General features: G+C 54.9%; 7 protein-coding genes across 7 annotated transcripts; 4 read left to right on the forward strand and 3 right to left on the reverse strand.

Annotated features, from left to right (window-relative positions):
• Positions 1–1,252: 1,252 nt before the first annotated feature.
• On the forward strand, positions 1,253–3,841 carry J7T55_015087 (dna repair and recombination protein pif1; the record flags this gene model as incomplete). The annotated part of the gene is made up of 3 exons (XM_053133349.1): positions 1,253–2,747; positions 2,810–2,927; positions 2,995–3,841. 3 exons carry the CDS (start codon positions 1,253–1,255, stop codon positions 3,839–3,841), a joined length of 2,460 nt encoding a protein of 819 aa, XP_052988816.1.
• A 1,264-nt stretch (positions 3,842–5,105) lies between these two features.
• J7T55_015088 (uncharacterized protein) lies at positions 5,106–7,598 on the forward strand (the record flags this gene model as incomplete). Its single annotated transcript, XM_053133350.1, has 1 exon — positions 5,106–7,598. The coding sequence occupies one exon, from the start codon at positions 5,106–5,108 to the stop codon at positions 7,596–7,598; it is 2,493 nt and encodes an 830-aa protein (XP_052988817.1).
• A 455-nt stretch (positions 7,599–8,053) lies between these two features.
• On the reverse strand, positions 8,054–9,464 carry J7T55_015089 (Adenosine deaminase-like protein; the record flags this gene model as incomplete). Its single annotated transcript, XM_053133351.1, has 5 exons — positions 8,054–8,230; positions 8,298–8,329; positions 8,410–9,062; positions 9,153–9,292; positions 9,435–9,464. 5 exons carry the CDS (start codon positions 9,462–9,464, stop codon positions 8,054–8,056), a joined length of 1,032 nt encoding a protein of 343 aa, XP_052988818.1.
• A 742-nt stretch (positions 9,465–10,206) lies between these two features.
• J7T55_015090 (uncharacterized protein) lies at positions 10,207–11,177 on the forward strand (the record flags this gene model as incomplete). Its single annotated transcript, XM_053133352.1, has 4 exons — positions 10,207–10,547; positions 10,702–10,819; positions 10,884–10,973; positions 11,049–11,177. The coding sequence occupies 4 exons, from the start codon at positions 10,207–10,209 to the stop codon at positions 11,175–11,177; spliced, it is 678 nt and encodes a 225-aa protein (XP_052988819.1).
• A 510-nt stretch (positions 11,178–11,687) lies between these two features.
• On the reverse strand, positions 11,688–13,106 carry J7T55_015091 (malate dehydrogenase; the record flags this gene model as incomplete). Its single annotated transcript, XM_053133353.1, has 7 exons — positions 11,688–11,828; positions 11,880–12,024; positions 12,076–12,538; positions 12,606–12,714; positions 12,813–12,923; positions 12,996–13,027; positions 13,094–13,106. 7 exons carry the CDS (start codon positions 13,104–13,106, stop codon positions 11,688–11,690), a joined length of 1,014 nt encoding a protein of 337 aa, XP_052988820.1.
• Positions 13,107–14,490: 1,384 nt separating this feature from the next.
• Positions 14,491–15,222, reverse strand: J7T55_015092 (uncharacterized protein; the record flags this gene model as incomplete). Its single annotated transcript, XM_053133354.1, has 4 exons — positions 14,491–14,659; positions 14,749–14,888; positions 14,991–15,085; positions 15,177–15,222. The coding sequence occupies 4 exons, from the start codon at positions 15,220–15,222 to the stop codon at positions 14,491–14,493; spliced, it is 450 nt and encodes a 149-aa protein (XP_052988821.1).
• Positions 15,223–15,855: 633 nt separating this feature from the next.
• Positions 15,856–16,242, forward strand: J7T55_015093 (protein precursor; the record flags this gene model as incomplete). The annotated part of the gene is made up of 1 exon (XM_053133355.1): positions 15,856–16,242. One exon carries the CDS (start codon positions 15,856–15,858, stop codon positions 16,240–16,242), a length of 387 nt encoding a protein of 128 aa, XP_052988822.1.
• Between the last annotated feature and the right edge of the window lie 145 nt (positions 16,243–16,387).

Here is a 16,387-nt window from a genome sequence, read left to right on the forward strand (position 1 = left end):
CAGGTCTTGGGACTTTGAAGCTTGCGTTGAGATGAGCATGCAAGGTGAGCGGACTGCCCGACCGGCCCCACGACCGGCCCATGACGAGTCCCTCGACCGCAGCTTCGGGCTCGGAAGATGTTGAGAATTTTGTGTAAGGTGCCAGCGCTTGGTAATTGGGCCGGCCGTTGTACCCCGGCAGCCGCTTGCGGAGTGATGAACTGCGCGTGGGGGTTGTCGGCCACGCTGCCCTGCTAAGGCTATGTGCTATGCGTTAAGAGACAGCGGGTTGAGAAGATCCTCCTCGTTGTTTGGACGGCCCCCTCCAGGTTGCTGCTGCATTACCGCTTACGGATGCGTGCAGCGTCAGCTCGACATCCAGTTGGCTCCCTGATTGACAGGCGTATTGATTGGCCCGCAGTTCTGACAGCAGGCAAGACCGTACTGCAAGTGCAACTTTAGTTGCTGATCCTTTACTAGAAAATGGTGGGTGTTGAAGCCGTTTCCTGTATTTGGCTGTGAAGAGACACTGGACCCAGGATTCCAAATGTCGTACGAAGGTGCATGCTGTTGTCTGCGTACTAAGCACGGTAGTAGAGATATGTCAGCGCCTGGATGTCAGTCGGCAGAGAGCCCATAAACTCGCTCTAAACTGCATATCATACCAAGTTGAGTAGGCTGAGATGAAACGGCAAGCTCTGGCTATCGTGAAGAATGAGGGCTGGATAAGCCCCATTTTGATGTACGCCTTCCCCAAGGAATTTTGAGACAGACAGGAGGAAGGCCACTTCGCATAGACCAGTCCACCAGTCCATAAATTGAAGTGAGCCTCTGGCTGACGAGTTGCCAAATTGACTGTACCTTGACCGCGGCCGCATGAATACGTGAGCGATGGTGCCAGACCCCGTCACATCCTCGCAGCCCCTCCTTATCTAATCGCACGCACAAGTCGCGTCAACGCAGGGTGACGCGCTTGCCCCTTCCCAGCGTGCTGCGATCCAAACTCTATACCGGCTGGGACAGGACCGAGCGACCAATTCTCGAGGCCCAGCAAGAGCAGAGAATGCTGCAGCACGACTTCCCCACCTGAGTCTCTTCGCCAGTCCATCTGCACCGGCGCTGCATGACTGCAGGCGTATCCAGCCTCTCCCTCTCCCTCTCCCCCCTTCGATCTCTGAGTCGGCTGAGGACTAGGACCTGGGCTGGGACTGCTATCATCCGTGTCTGCCCCCAGGCACATGCCCTCATCCGATTCCAACAATCACCGTCCACCATGAGCATGTTCAAGCGTGCCAATGCCACGTACGCGGCACAGAACAAAGCCCCACAGCCTGCGAAGCCTCTGGCTAAGCAGCTCTTCCCCTCGAGCAGCCCGAGCCCCAGGCGCGATGCCAGCATCAAAGACCAGTTCCAGAACATCAACGGCTCCTCCTATGGCTCTTCCAAATTCAGCCAGTCCTCGAAGCCCACTGGGCCCCTCCAGCCTCGATCATCCAACTCCTCCCAATCGATGAATCCCCCTCCACAGGTCAACCGGACGGTTAATAGCAAGCCGTTTGCTTCGCTGTACAACAGTCAGAACTCGTTCGAAAGCCCCGATGTCATAGATCTGACTGGTGGCAATGTCCAAGCTTCCACGCGTGGGAAGCTTGTCGACGAAGTTGACTATTTCGACGATGACTTCAGTGATGAAGTCGATCTGGATTACGAATGCCCTTCCGCCCTCCCGCCTCTAAAACCAGAGTCCACACCAGCCAAGAGAGTCGCCGAAGCGCCTCCCACCGACAGTACAAGCGTGCTATCTTGGTCTCAATCCTCGCCGACTCACTTTCAGCCCGCCCGATCTGTATCACAATCGACCAATTCCCAGGGTGCTACCAAACGGGCGTTTACCGAAGACGCTGATGCACCACCGGCCAAGCCAGTTGCGAAGAAGCGGTCACTACCACCACAGTACCTTCACAAGAATGATGACGATGATGTAAAACCGTCCTCCAAATACGGCAGCTCAACTCCAGCGGCAAAACCTCAATCAAAACCAAAAGAGTCACGGACGTGGGACCTCACTCCCGGAGCCATCAAGGAACAGCAGAAGCTATTGAAGAATAAATCTAAGAAAACTGGAGTATCTGGCGCTGAAGCGTCTGCGGAAGACATGCAGCAAGCCATCAAATCATACACAGTCAAGCAATCCGCCATTTCTTTGAGCAGCGAACAGGAGCACGTCAAGAAGCTGGTGTGTGAGAAGGGCCAAAGCGTCTTTTTCACAGGTCCTGCAGGAACTGGAAAGTCTGTGTTGATGAGAGCTATCATTCAGGACCTCAAGAAGAAGTACGCGAAGGATCCAGAGCGTCTTGCCGTCACTGCCTCAACTGGCCTGGCGGCTTGCAACATCGGGGGCATGACTCTGCACAGTTTTGCTGGAATTGGCCTGGGCAAGGATGATGCGCAAACTCTCGTCAAGAAGATTCGGCGCAACGGCAAAGCCAAAAACCGTTGGATGAGAACCAGGGTTTTGATTGTAGATGAAATTTCGATGGTGGACGGCGACCTTTTTGACAAGCTGTCACAGGTAGGAAGAATCATCCGCAACAATGGCCGGCCTTGGGGCGGTATCCAGCTCGTCATCACAGGAGACTTCTTTCAGTTGCCTCCCGTGCCGGACAGCCACAGCAGAGATACCAAGTTCGCCTTCGAGGCGGCTACTTGGAATACTTCTATCGATCACACGATAGGACTTACTGAGGTCTTCCGTCAAAAGGATCCAGGTAAGCACGAAACGCTGGTCATACGCCTCAGACATATACTGTGGATTACTGACGTCAAATAGTCTTCGCTCAAATGCTCAACGAGATGCGTCTCGGTCATATTAGTGAACAGACCGTTGAAACCTTCAAAAAGATGTCTCGACCAATCCATTTCAATGATGGTTTGGAAGTCACCGAGCTGTAAGCGTCCCCTGTCCCCGTCTTCTTGCCCGCCCCACCAGTATGCATAATGCTAATATTCCTTTAGGTTCCCAACAAGGCAAGAGGTTGAGAACTCAAACCAGAGGAGATTAAGAGAACTTCCCGGTGAAGTTCACCGGTATGAGGCACTGGACGCGGGCGACCCGAACATCCGCGATAAACTGTTAGGAAACATGATGGCTCCTAAGGTATTGGAGCTGAAAAAGGGAGCCCAAGTGATGCTGATCAAGAACCTGGACGAAACTCTTGTGAACGGATCTTTAGGCACCGTCATTGGATTCTCGACGGAAAGTGCGTTCGAGATTTCGGGCGGTCTTTTCGATGAGGAGCACGAAAATGGAGATGATGTTGACCCGAAAGTCAAGAAGAGACTCGCCGCCTTCAGTCGACAATTGTCCGATAATGCCGGACCCGACAAGAAGAAGTTCCCACTGGTGCAGTTCCATGCTGTTGATGGAACAGCAAGGATTATGCTCTGTTGCTCGGAGCCCTGGAAAGTCGAGACACCGACTGGCGAGGTGCAGGCATCGAGGGAACAGTTGCCGCTTATATTGGCCTGGGCCCTTTCCATCCACAAGGCACAAGGCCAGACCCTCGCACGGGTCAAGGTCGATCTAGGCAAGGTCTTTGAGAAAGGACAAGCGTACGTTGCCCTCAGTCGTGCGGTCACCCAAGAAGGGCTGCAGGTCCTTCGTTTCGACAGGAGAAAGGTCATGGCGCACCCTCGTGTCGTGTCGTTCTACCAAAAGCTGTACAGTGCAGAATCGGCCCTCAAGAAGAAGACTGGCTCATCCATCGCGAACTTTGCGTACAAATCAGCGAGGCCGTCCAAGACTACGACCATGGCCGAAGAGGACGATGAGGAGGAGGCGATGGCATCATATGGGTATTAGACCTAGGGGATTCCTGATGCGGGAACCAGGAGAATAATACCCTTATGGCCGGTGTGTTTGGGGCATGATTAAGACGACGTCTTTGGGAGGCGTCTTTGGAAGCCAGGTGGCGCAGGTGTGTACCTAAATATTTATCGGAAGGACTCAGATGTCCTTCTTCAGCTCAATCCACCTCTGGTATCTTCCTCAGGCATGCAGAAGTCATTGTTCCGTGGCCTATATGAACTATTGTGTGTTAGTCTCAAATATAAATATACGTATAAGCCGTCTTCAGGTCCACGCCGGAGAGAAACAATATGCGAGTGTCCCAAAGGGATTGAGGTGGCCCAAGTCCTGATGATGGACAATTATTGAATTTCCTACAGCCTTTGCACCGCCGTATTCACCAGGTATTAAAAGCTCCAGAGGCATGCATGTGAAGACAGCGAAACAAAAAGAGACTGGGTCAGCAGCTTCTGGTGCGGCTCTGCAGAGACCATCAATGCGAATGAGACCAACTCTAGACCACTGCGATTTCAAGGCAGAGAAGGAGAGTAGCCGAGGTCGCGAGACGTTCACGCTCGAGCAGCAACGCTCGTCCGATGGACGAATCCCAACTTTTTATTCGGCAGCTCTCGCATCTATGGAAAGAGTAAGACTAGTATCACACAACAGCTGAAAAGAAAGCTTAGGCATGGCTGAGATATTGCTATGTGTGAAACAAGTATGCGCTCTGCGGGCGACTTAGAATCAAGAGAGGCTTTCTGTGTTGTGTAGGTAAGTGGCAGAGGCGTAGAAAGGATGCCGGTTTGAGTGCCTTGTTTGAACCTTTGCTACACTAACCATCATTGGATACACGAATTAAAGGAGCTGTCATCTGTAGACCCAACGAAGGGTCAGCATTGGGAAGGAAAAGGGATGAAAGTGTTGAGAGTTAGGGTGCTCATCAAGGTCCCCTCTAAGTGCAGCTGGTCGGTTCTAGACGCGTCAGAAGCTCTTGGTGGGTACTTCGGTTATCGATAACGAAAAGTGTAGAGGGAGATCCCAAGCTCTCAGTCCGTCGCGCGACGTCCTTTGCCGCATCCCACAAACCAGACGGTCATCATCCTCCCCGCCAACCTCCCCACACCGGATCGCGAGACGCTCAAACAAACCCGGCACTTTGATTGCGCCTTTGCCTCGCCTTCCAAGGTCCCCATCATCGCCCTTTGTGCACCCTCACGTGCCTCTGAAGTTTGAAAACTCGTGCCAGGCAGTCGCATTGACCCGCGCGGTATTGAACAAAATGGAGAATCCTCAGTCGTGGGCGGGCTGGGCAGTCTTTGTGAGGCTCAAGAACCCGCCAATCAGCCTGACAGGAAAGATCGAACGGCTCGTCCCCGGCGAAAACGTCACCTTGGTCAACGTGTGGATCGAAAACAAGGAATGGCGCGGGCGGATCGTGATCGCTTCTAGTGATATCGCGGATCTTCAGATCCAGGAGGAATCCGAGCCCCAGCAGTCGTACCAGCAGCCCACCCCGCCAGCAGCGCCTCTTGCGCAGGTGCAACAGCATACGGCAACTTCTGGATATCAGAGCATGGGCTCGCCTACTACGCCCACCGCGCCAACCCAATACGCTTCCATGTATCAGGGCCATAACCACCAGCAGCAGCAGCAGCAACAGCAGCAGAGCGCACCTTTTGCTCCCGCATTGCAAGGACTATTTCAAGCAGCCGCGCAAGAACAGGCACCCGCAGCGCCTCAGCCCTCCAAGCCGGCGTTTGTCGACCCTGCGATCCTCTCGATGGGAAAGCCGCCAGTCAGAGCTTCGCCAGGAGCTACGAGCCAGGCGCCTCTGGTCAACGCCTCCCCTCAATCAATCCAACCTTTATCGGCAATGTCCAATCGCCCGCTCTCGAACAACAAGGCGCAGCGTTCGCCGATCCCGAAAGTCACATTTGGGGAGACATCCAGGGAGCAGACGCCTAAGGGAACCCTTGTGGAATCTATGGAAAGTCTGAACGTGCGAGCTGAGCTGGCTGATACTGATGCCGGCGCGGCTGAGGAAGAAGCCGCAGCCGAACTGCAGGAAAACCAAGCTGGCGCATCCAAGAAGAACCGCAAGCGAAATCGAAAGAAGAATGCCCAAGAAGGTGCCGTGGAGGACGCAACTCCATCCAAGGGCGCGCGTCAGGGAAAGAAGGGCAAGGGCTGGCGAGAGACTCCGATGTTGGAAGACACAGCCTCTTTCCAACCTTACAAAGCTTTGCGCCGGAATCAGGGCAACGTCAACGACAATGGATGGGCTTCTGAAGACGTTACGGACGTACAAGAAATGCCTGAATTCGATTTTGAGGGAAGCTTGAAAAAGTTCGACAAGCGCACTTTATTTTCTGAAATGCGCGAGAAGGACCAGATTGAGGATGCTGCACGTCTAGTATCCCATAATAGGCGGCCAAAGCCGGGCACAGCTGGAGGCAAGAACTTGCATCCCACCGAGAATGTGTTGGACATGCCCTCTCCAGCTTCGAAGCCAGACAAAGCCCCACCAGATGATTTCTGGAAGAGCGAGGCCGATGACGGTATGCGCAATGGCAGCGAGCGACTCAGCGGGAGAGAACTTGGAAGCAGGCAGGGCTCCCGCAAAGGCGAAGGCAAGAACTCCGGCCGGAGGTCGCAATCTAGAAAGGCCAGTGCTACCACCGTGGGTCAGGCGCCAAGCCGGGTGAACTCTGGCGTAAGTGTTCGCGATGCTGCCAAAGGCAGGCGCAAGGCCAAAAATGCTGATCCACAACAGCTGCCGACAGCAGCGTCTTCTGCCGGCTTCTATGCTGCTCAGAGCGACCGCCGGGTTGAGGTCCTGTCTCCGCTGCAGATGCTCAATCTCGAGAACATAGCACAAAACGATCTGGGCCTGACGGAGGACATGATGACAGAGAACGCCGGCCGTGGAATTGCTGAAGTCGGTCTCCACACCCTGACGGACCCAGCTCTCAAGGTACGGCTCGCGGCTGCGGACAGCGATCCGGCCTCAGTCTCACCGACCGTTGTCATCCTAGCGGGCAACAACAAATCTGGCTACCGCTCAATAGCTGCAGGCCGTCATCTACGATGCAAAGGAATTAATGTTATCCTGTGCGTGGTCGGCATAGAAAGAGGAGAGCGGGACCTATCGGTGGACATGACCAGACAACTTCGGCTATTCAAGAACTTCGGTGGCAAGGTGTGCAGCAAGAGCGAACTCTTCGAGCATGTGAGACAAGCATCGATACCTGTCATCTCGATGGACGCTCCAAGGAGTGTACGCCCGCAAGCACCGCCTATGGCGGTAACCCTGATCATCGATGCGCTGCTCGGCCACGTGACGCCATTTGAGGATCTGCGCGCGTCGGAACAAGCCACAGTCTACGAGCTCATCGAGTGGACTAACCGGAACGAGGCATTCGTTCTCGCCGTCGATGTCCCGACCGGAATCGACCACACTACCGGCGAGCCCACGGTGCAAGACGGCCACAGCCTGTACATTCGGCCGCGGTATGTCGTCTCCGTCGGCGCGCCGAAGAAGGGTCTCCTGGAGGCGATATCGTACGGGGACGCCGATGATAACGAGACCGTCACGGGCCACGTGACGGACGACTCTGTTCTCGACTGGAGCTTGTTCCTGGTCGACATCGGCCTTGGGGCTGCCGTGTGGAAGAGGGCGGGGACCAAGATTCGCCGCGGGATCGACTTTGGCAACAAATGGGCCCTGCAGATCAAGTATCGATCAACGGAGCTGGACCAGGCTGAGGAGTAATCTAAGTTATGGAGAGGCGCCACAGTTCTTGCACCGCTTTCACATGCATTCGGACGGAGTACGGGGGACTTGAGGAGGTATCTTTTGGTATTCAGCGTGTGCATATAGCGTCTTGACAACTTAGAGCAATAAAATACTCAACAACAAAGTAATGTGTTCAAGGTGTGTACTGTTGTGGCTTTCTAAGTAGAACTCGAACGATCGAAGCGAGATCTCAACAGCTACAAAATGGCTAGTTATACATCTAGAAGTAAGAGGGCGCAAGATGCTTCTGTGAGCGGCCAGCCCATTAAGATAATCTTTATGATAGCTATCTATGACGCGCTTCGAAGTTGACAATATTCAGGGTGTACGGTGACTGGGACCGAATTCCTGATCGCATCATGCATCCAACGCTACGATTCCAGGCAAGGGACTGTAAGACATCTATTCTCGTCTAGTGGATTGGCTGAACTTTATGACGCCGAAGCCATGATCTGCCTCAGCCTCTGCTTCTCCTCGGGCCCGCCGAAGATGACCTCGATACCCTTCCTTGCCAGTGCACGTATCTGGGGCTCCGACAGGCCAAAGTGCTCAGCCACCAGCCTGTACTCGTTCGATAGGGGGCTGCCGAAGACTCCTACGTCGTCGGTCTATTTGTCTCCTTGTCAGCGGTGATTCTTCCACAAAACAAATTGGAAGTAAGTCAAGGTCACTCACACATAGCACTACTGTGCATTCATCGACCTTCCCTGTTGACAGTCTGCCGTCAGCCTCGTCCACATGCCAGATACTCAGGTTCTGGGTCCCGTGTATGGAACTCGGCACTTACACCACTCCCCAAAATGATGCGCCTCAAACCCACCACTGATCATCCCAGCATGGACATTACAGCTCAGACACAGCTCGAGCCCCAGCCCACCGGGGTACGTGGCAACCTCCCTCTTGACACGGTCACTAAGGTGAATGACATGCCCAATCCGCTGCGGCCTCCACTCCCGCAGCATCATAAGCAGCTCCTCATCAGACCCGCTCGCCTCCGCCTCGGCAAAGTGCAGCGTGACGCCCAGGCCGGGGACCCGGCGCGCCGCCTCGAACGCGGGCTGCAGGGCCGCGACGCCGCCCCGCAGCGGGTCGCCGCACAGGTCGACGCCGACGACGCCGCCGCCGCCCCGGAACCGCCGCGCCAGCTCGACGACCTCGGCCGCCTCCGCGGGCGTGTTGCGCCGGTCCACCGACAGGATCAGCCTGGTGTGCAGCGTGTTGCCCGGCTGCGCCTCGTGCTCGCGGATGACGGCCAGGATGGCCGCGACGTAGTCCGCCTTTGAGAGGTCTGACTTGGGCAGGGCGCGCGGGGTGGTTCGCAGCTCGAGGTAGGCGACGCCGTCTGCGGCGAAGTCGTGGAGTACTGAGAGGGTGGTGTGCCGCACCGCAACGAGGTCGTTGACGAGGTGGTAGATGTATGAAGAGAACAGGGGGAAGAAGCTGATTACTCGTGTTAGCTGGGAGTCCTGAGGCTGAGATGGAAATATGAGGGTGGGCATGCTGTGGGCAGTCTGCCTACTATTCGCATACGTTTTGAGGTTGTAATCGTGCTTGCCGTCAGGCATCTCGATGAGAGGATCTGCGAGATCAGTCTCGCCGGCCTCCTTCTTCATGAGCCAGACCTCATGGAGACACTGCCTGCTAATACTCCCGCTCAAGTGAGCGTGGAGCTGGATGAGTACAATTCCATTGTCAGCCAGTAATATACGAGAAGAATTGGGAGAAGCGGGCAACGCGCATTCTGGACTCCCAGATGTATTGCAGGCTTCCGTGAGGGCACACTGTGTCCCTCAACCGTAATGTAGTTCTCACCTCGATTTTAGGTAGGGCTTTATAATCCATCTGGGATTCGTGTTGTCTCAGAGTCTATGACCATATGATATAAGTCATTTGAGCAGAAACAAAGCATATATATCACATATACACGTGCATACAGGACAAGGAAATAGATTAGACAATGTCTTGGTGGGCAATGCTCTCCGGCCAGAAAGGAATCAGGATTGGATAAGTGGGAACGATAAAAGCGGCTATCTTGGAGTCACCTGTGAGATGCTGGGAAAAGACTCTACTATGATCAAGAACCCGACCCTATGCCAGAATTCCTACTTGTTGCCGGCCAACTCCCCATTTCCGTGATAGTGTCGGATGGAGTTGAAGTTGTGGAGACCCCTCAGGTTCAGGGATCACCTAGTCACCGGAAGGTCCATGGGCGATAAGATAAGCTAGCTCGCTGGAGCAGGGGGTCTGGTCGCAGCGGCTCCGACAGGTGCATGTGTGTGTGTGTGTGTGTACTGGAGGCATACGACGTAGCTTCTTCAGGGCAATCACCTTCGCTCGCTCGGCCCAGAATCAGCTTCCCCGTCAGGAAACGCGCAACAACGTCTCTTCTCTCTCAATTAGACTCGTTAGACTTCACAGGCCAACCCAATACCCGTCCACCCCGACAGTACCTCGAAGCCCTCGCCGAACCAGACGAGAGCGGCCCCCAGCCCAGACCATCAGGAAGCCTGATCCAATAACACCCGCGGCCACGAACAGAAGACAGCAAACCACATCACCATTACAGGCTACACAACCAGGCAAAATGTCGTTCGAAGCCGTGATGCCGCCCTACAATGCGAGCGACCCGACCGCCACTTTCGTCAGTGCCTCGTGCCTGGACTTCCTCCTGATCGAGCTGGTCCCCATGGCCTACCGGGTGACCAACGAGCTGGAGGCATCAGCGGCGGCGACCTCAAGCATACCTCCCGCAGCGTCATCAGCAGCAGCAGCAGCAGCAGACAAGGACGTGTCGTCGACGGCGGGCACGGCGGCAGGAGGCGGAGGAGGCCCGCGCGCCGTCATGGACGAGGAGGAAGAGAGGGACGCGGTGTTCTACCGGCTCGAGACCCTGGGCTACAGGGTGGGACAGGGCCTCGTCGAGCGGTATGTCCGGGAAACTTTCTTCTGTGTTCTGTTCCGTTCCTATCCTCTCCTTTCCCCCCCATAAACCCCCTCCCTCAACACACGTCCCGAGAATATCCGCGGGAAAAGTGGGAACATGAGCTGACCGTCCCGTGCTTTTCCTTCTGGCTTGCAGCTTCTCGAGGGACCGCCCGCGCTTCAACGATACCCTCGACGTGATCAAGTTCCTCTGCAAGGACCTGTGGATGCTGGTCTTCCGGAAGCAGATCGACAACCTGAAGACGAACCACCGGGTACGTTGGTGGCTCCTCTCCTGGGCATATTTGGTCGCAGGCCTGCTGACGATCAGATGTCTAGGGAGTTTACGTTCTGACAGACAATGCCTTCCGGCCGTTCTCGAGAATGAGTACGGAGACTGGAGGAGGGGCGGTTCAACGAGCGGAGCCGGTATGTTTCTAGATGCCTACCCTACCCACGCCTCAATTTCCCTTAAAAAATAGACCGCTAACACTGAGGTAACAGTTCCTATGGTTTCCCTGTGGCGTCGTTAGAGGTGCATTGGCGGCAATGGGCGTCAACGCGACAGTACAGGCCGAGACTAACGAGTTGCCTGGTGCGGTGTTTCAGATCAAGACTGTGCCAACGAAATGAACAGTCTTTCCGAGTTGGGTCTTGTGTTTTGCGTTCACCTTCACCATGCTCTCACTCATCAGAAGCAAAAGCGACACGAATCATAGCGGTCATGCATTTACGCTGGGTGAAGGAAGACTTGGTGTGTTTGACGGCATTTATTTCTGATTGGGGTCCGTCTATACCCCTTTTCATTCACATGGAGAAGACCCGAACGGTTTGGCTCCATGGTCCTTGTCAGCGCAAAAGAGCCGCTGGTCTCGTTCACCCGACCTCCACACGTTAAGTCGTCATAAAAAACGACTACCCAAAAGCATCTTTCCGACCAATGTGACAACACACTCACAACCTAAGAGAAGGGACAACAGATCAGCAACTAACTCTTGACTGATTCAATTCGCCAAATCCATTGCAAGATTCACTCTGCCTAGTCGCGAGGGCTGGCCGTGGTGTTATGTTTGCGTTGTCAAAAGCTGAAAAGATGAAGAAGGCCCAAAAAAGACGGCGGAGAAATAGAGGTGAAAGGGGAAATCACTTTTGAGGCGAAGCGTTGGCGAAAGCGACGCCCTTGTCGATGTTGCCCTTGAGACCCTCGATGGCCTTGGCCAGGAGTTGCTTCTCCTTCTCCGTGATGTTACCCAGGGGGTTGATGGCCTTCTCAGCTCCGTTGGGCTAGGTTTGGTCAGCCAGGATTGTCAGCAAGAAGGGTTCGGAAGTACGCACGCCAAGTTCAATGGGCACGGAGAAGAAATCGGTGCCAGTCTGCTTGGCAATCTCCTCGCCGCCAGGGACGCCTGGAAGGTAGACGTAAGATGGCTCAACGAGACCCTTGGCACCCTTCACGGCCTTGAGCAGCTTCTCGGCGAATCTGTGTTCTTGTCAGCTCAGACTCCATCGACCACGCGAAATTTCAACCTACCGGTAGCCAGCGTATGCCATGGACAGGGTGGCCGAACCGGCACCGTCCTTGGCCTTGACGACCTCATCACCACCGAATTGGACGCGGTTGACGAGGGCGTCGTACTTGTCATCAGGGATAGTGACGCTGGGAGTGACCTGGCTGAAGAGGGGCAGGATAGTCTCGCCAGAGTGACCGCCAACGACAGGAACAGTGAGCTCCTGAGGGTTGGATTTGCCAGCAATCTCGGCGACGAATGTCTCGGCGCGCACAATGTCGAGGGTGGTGACACCGAACAGGCGTTGAGGGTTGAAGACACCCTTGGCCTTCAGGACCTCGGCAGAGATTGGCACGGTGGAGTTGACTGGGTTGGAAATAACGAGGATGAAAGCCTTGGGGGCGACCTCCGCGGCGATCTCAATGAGACCCTTGACGATGCCAGCGTTGATGTTGAAAAGGTCGTCACGGCTCATACCAGGCTTGCCTGTTGCTGGCTGTAAGCTACTCTGGCCTCGACATCACATCACGGAATTTATGTTTGCAGAACGTACGAGGAATGCCAGCGGGGATGACAATGATGTCGGCATCCTTCAGGGCAGCCTTGGCCTGGCTAGTGTCGGGGTCCCGGGGGCCACCAGCGGGCACGAAGCCAGCAACTTTCTGTTACACAACGACTCAGTAAGATATTTTGCACTATGTGCGTGGATGTGTGTTTTGGAGCGGGGTGTGTGTGGGCTTTCGTTGGGAGGCGAACGTACGGCGTTGGAGGAGATGTGAGAGAGGTCAGCGGCAACGCCGGGAGTGTTGACAACATCGTATAGGGCAAGCTCATCCACGAGAGGGGAGAGCTTCAGGAGCAAGGACAGAGGCTAGCAATAGGTGGCGGTCAGCAGGAGCTCTCCAGTCAGAGTTCAGATTCTTCTTTATGGCCGTCTACTGACCTGTCCAATACCGCCAGAGGCACCAGCGACAACTGTTGATACATGTCAACCTACACAGTCTACAGCGTTGCGTTATTTGTGATCCTATGTTGACATACCGGCCTTGACCATCTTGACCTAAGTTGAGCTTGTGAGGTGGTGGGGGAGGGGTCCGATTGCACGGCGAAAAGAGCTGTGGTGGGGTATCGTAGATAGAGGCGTTGGCCAGTAACAAGGCTTATGATTGTTGGTGTTGACTTGCAACGTTTTCTTGATGAGTGTTCGTCGGAAAGGGAAGTGAAGAGTTGCTCAAGGTATCACAGGAGAGGGAAGAATGTTGAGGGGCGGTGATGAAGAGGGGTTGTTGAGGTTATGATGGCAGTTCCCGTGCCTGTTACACCTTGGCTCTTCCCGGTGCAGGCAGGCTCGGCGAAGGAGGTCGTGTCAGGGGGTAGAGCTCCAGATTCGGGGGCGCTTTGGGGTAGATGGCGGGGTATGCAAGGGCTGCAGCTGCTAAGATTGGAAAGAACAGTCCCCGTTTCGCTGACACGGCCTTGCACGGTCGAGTCTCAACCTGGGAAACGGATGCACAGGACCAGCTGGGCAAGGTTTCAACAGAGCTCGCTCTCCATATTTAAGTCTCTCCGGGCACCGAGAGAAGAAAAACCCGCAATATTGGCGGCTGTTATCTGATACCTATCTTCACGATATTTTGGGCTCAAACGCGATAGGGTCCAGCTTCGAACTGGAGCTTTGCATGACTCTCTGATACATCCCAGCCATGTGAACAAGGCAAGCAGTCCACATGTGTTGAAGCTACAGTCACAACCAAGCCTAGAAAACGATAAGGTTCCAAGGTTCCATTACCTAGCGGGAGCTGTCCCGAGGCTCAGGCTCGGCTACTGTGTTGAACTTCGGGCATGTTCGGTATCTCTGATCTCCGATAATTGCCATCTATGTTCAAGTTGCCCATTTTGATTGAAATGGCGTCAATTGCGCGGGATGTCAGAGCACGAGGCATGTTAGTGGACAGCCACGTGCGGCATTTCCCTGTGGTTCCCTGTGGGTCGGCTCGCTCACGCTGACAGCTGGAACACGCAGGCTTGTGAAGCACGAGCCTCGGAGGCTCTTCGGAACAACAAGCACATTGCTTAGGCCAATGAACAGAGTACCGCTTGGTCGGGCTTTTGTCTTGTCACTTTATTTTGATACGGAGCCCTGGGCCCTTTGCCTGAGAAGCAATACTCCTGCCACTCCAGCCTTGCAGCCTGCCAGACTGCATCAATCCAGGAGACCAGACCGTGTGGATTTCAATCATTCGCATTGACCATTCACCGTTGACTCCTTGTAATGATACCAATATGCCGCATATCCCGCCAGACCATACCACGTTGGCTCTTTCGAGACCCAAGTAGTCCTCAATTCAGACGCGATGCCATGGCCACGTCTAAAGGTTGTTCAGGCTCGTTGGCCGTCAACAGTCCAGCATGTCTTCCCCAATACTACTCGGTGGAATTTACTCCTGAGCAGCCTTCTTGGCGGCGTTGCCACGCAGCTTCCTCTCGGGCTCGGGCTTGACAGGTCGCTGGGATCGGCGGATGGCAGAGGCACGGGCAATGGCGGCTTCACGGAGATCGGGGCGGTAGCCGGACTTGGCGGTGGAAGAAGCAATGTTCTTGAAGGTCCTGTGTGGGGAGAGATCTCGTTAGCTGTGGACTGCCCGGCGCTAGACTTGAGAGACGACCGTCAAGGTTCGTAGATGTTGTAGACGTACTTGCGGTTGTGCGAGCCGAAGGTGCGCTTGTGGGCGTTCTTTGCGGGCTGGCTGGAAGTCTTGGTCTTGGAGACGACGTGGACGCCCTTGTCACCCTCAGCAGAGATACCGACGGCCTTCTCGTTGACGTAGCCGGCGTGCTGTGGACCAATTAATTAGCCTCCATCGTCCGGTGAGTGGCCAATTGCCCGCGGTTGCCCTATGCCCTGGGCCAGCGAGATCTCCCATCAGGTCATTCGTACCTTGCGGCTGTTCTTGTTCAACAGGTTGAGAGGGTCGCGGGAGAACTGAACACCACCTCCTGTGTTGCGCTTGACCAGGTAGGAGTTGTTGTTGCCTATGACACAATGTTAGGCGCCGCGCTCTGAGTGGTGTCTCTGCTTGTGCATTTTCTTTCTGCCCAAACTGGCTGGCTCGGTGACACGTACGGGTGATCTCCCAGACGAGATCGGCGGAGACGTTAGGAAGAGACATCTTGACGGTTCTGTGGTGAGAGTTGGTGAGCTCGTAAAGGAAGTAGGCGTCAAAGGGCGGTTGGCTGATCTCGTTGTCGTCGCTACAGCGTGGTGGTGTCGGTGATATTTTGCTTAGGAGATTCTTTCTGTGGGAGCCGCTTACATAATGGACCAGAGGGTTTGGATGAATGCCAACTTCTGGAGGAACCACCCCCCCCTTGGCACCCTCCCCCCTGCAAAGCAGAGAGGGGGTTGCCAAATGTCCAATTTAGCGGCCGCGTGTGATACGCGATAGGTTGGTTGGTTGCGTCAGCCTCGGGCCGCTGGAACTTTGCGACTGAGACTCTGTAACCAACCGACTCTTCCTTCGTCCCTGCGCCTTCGCGTCTTCATCATGCACCTTTGGAGGCTTCGCTCTCCGGACATGGAAATGAAATCCGAGGCATAGCGTCTCTAATTCACAGAAATCAAACAATACTTCTCCTTTGTGTTTTTCATTTCAATCAACCAACAATTCGCCCTTTTCATCAGCGCTTCAGTCACCCGACCGACCCGAGACGTCACTCGAAGCCTAACTAAACGTTCCGCATAATTCGAAGCCAACCCAGCGATCTCCGACCCCAGATCCATCACATACTCATCCTCCGCGACCATGGCATACGTTCTATATTCTACCGTGTTTCTCTTCCTCGTCTCCGTAACCGCCTTGTACCTCACACGGGACCGGTGGTCACACCTCGTCTCCGAAATCCGCCTCCCCGGTAGCAACTACCTCTACAGCCGGTTGCCCGGCTCATTTGCCGGCGACATCGAGGCCGGTCTATCTTCGACAACATTTGATCTCTCTGGAAACGTGGCGGATGGTGACGGCCGTGCGGGTCTGGACGACGCGGCGAAGCAGGAGATACTCAAGATCATGAAGAAGCGCAGGATGAAGTTCGACCAGGCCAGGAAGGTCTACATGGAGAACCGCTTCCGCGATAATGGTATTGGGGCGGACGGGCGACCCAAGGATCCCAAGTTCGTGAGCTTTTCTTGAGGGATGGGTATTCGTGTGGAAAGGATGAATGGATTCGGCCGTGGGAGGATCGGGAAGCAATGATCACTGCTCAAGCCCTCTACTTTGGTATCTTCTTTTTGACCGGCAGCTTTGCGACGGCGTTTGACGGATTGGTATACCGTAT

Source organism: Diaporthe amygdali, assembly GCF_026229845.1.
Source record: "Diaporthe amygdali strain CAA958 chromosome Unknown NODE_36_length_484128_cov_64_979186, whole genome shotgun sequence".
NCBI lineage: Eukaryota > Fungi > Ascomycota > Sordariomycetes > Diaporthales > Diaporthaceae > Diaporthe > Diaporthe amygdali.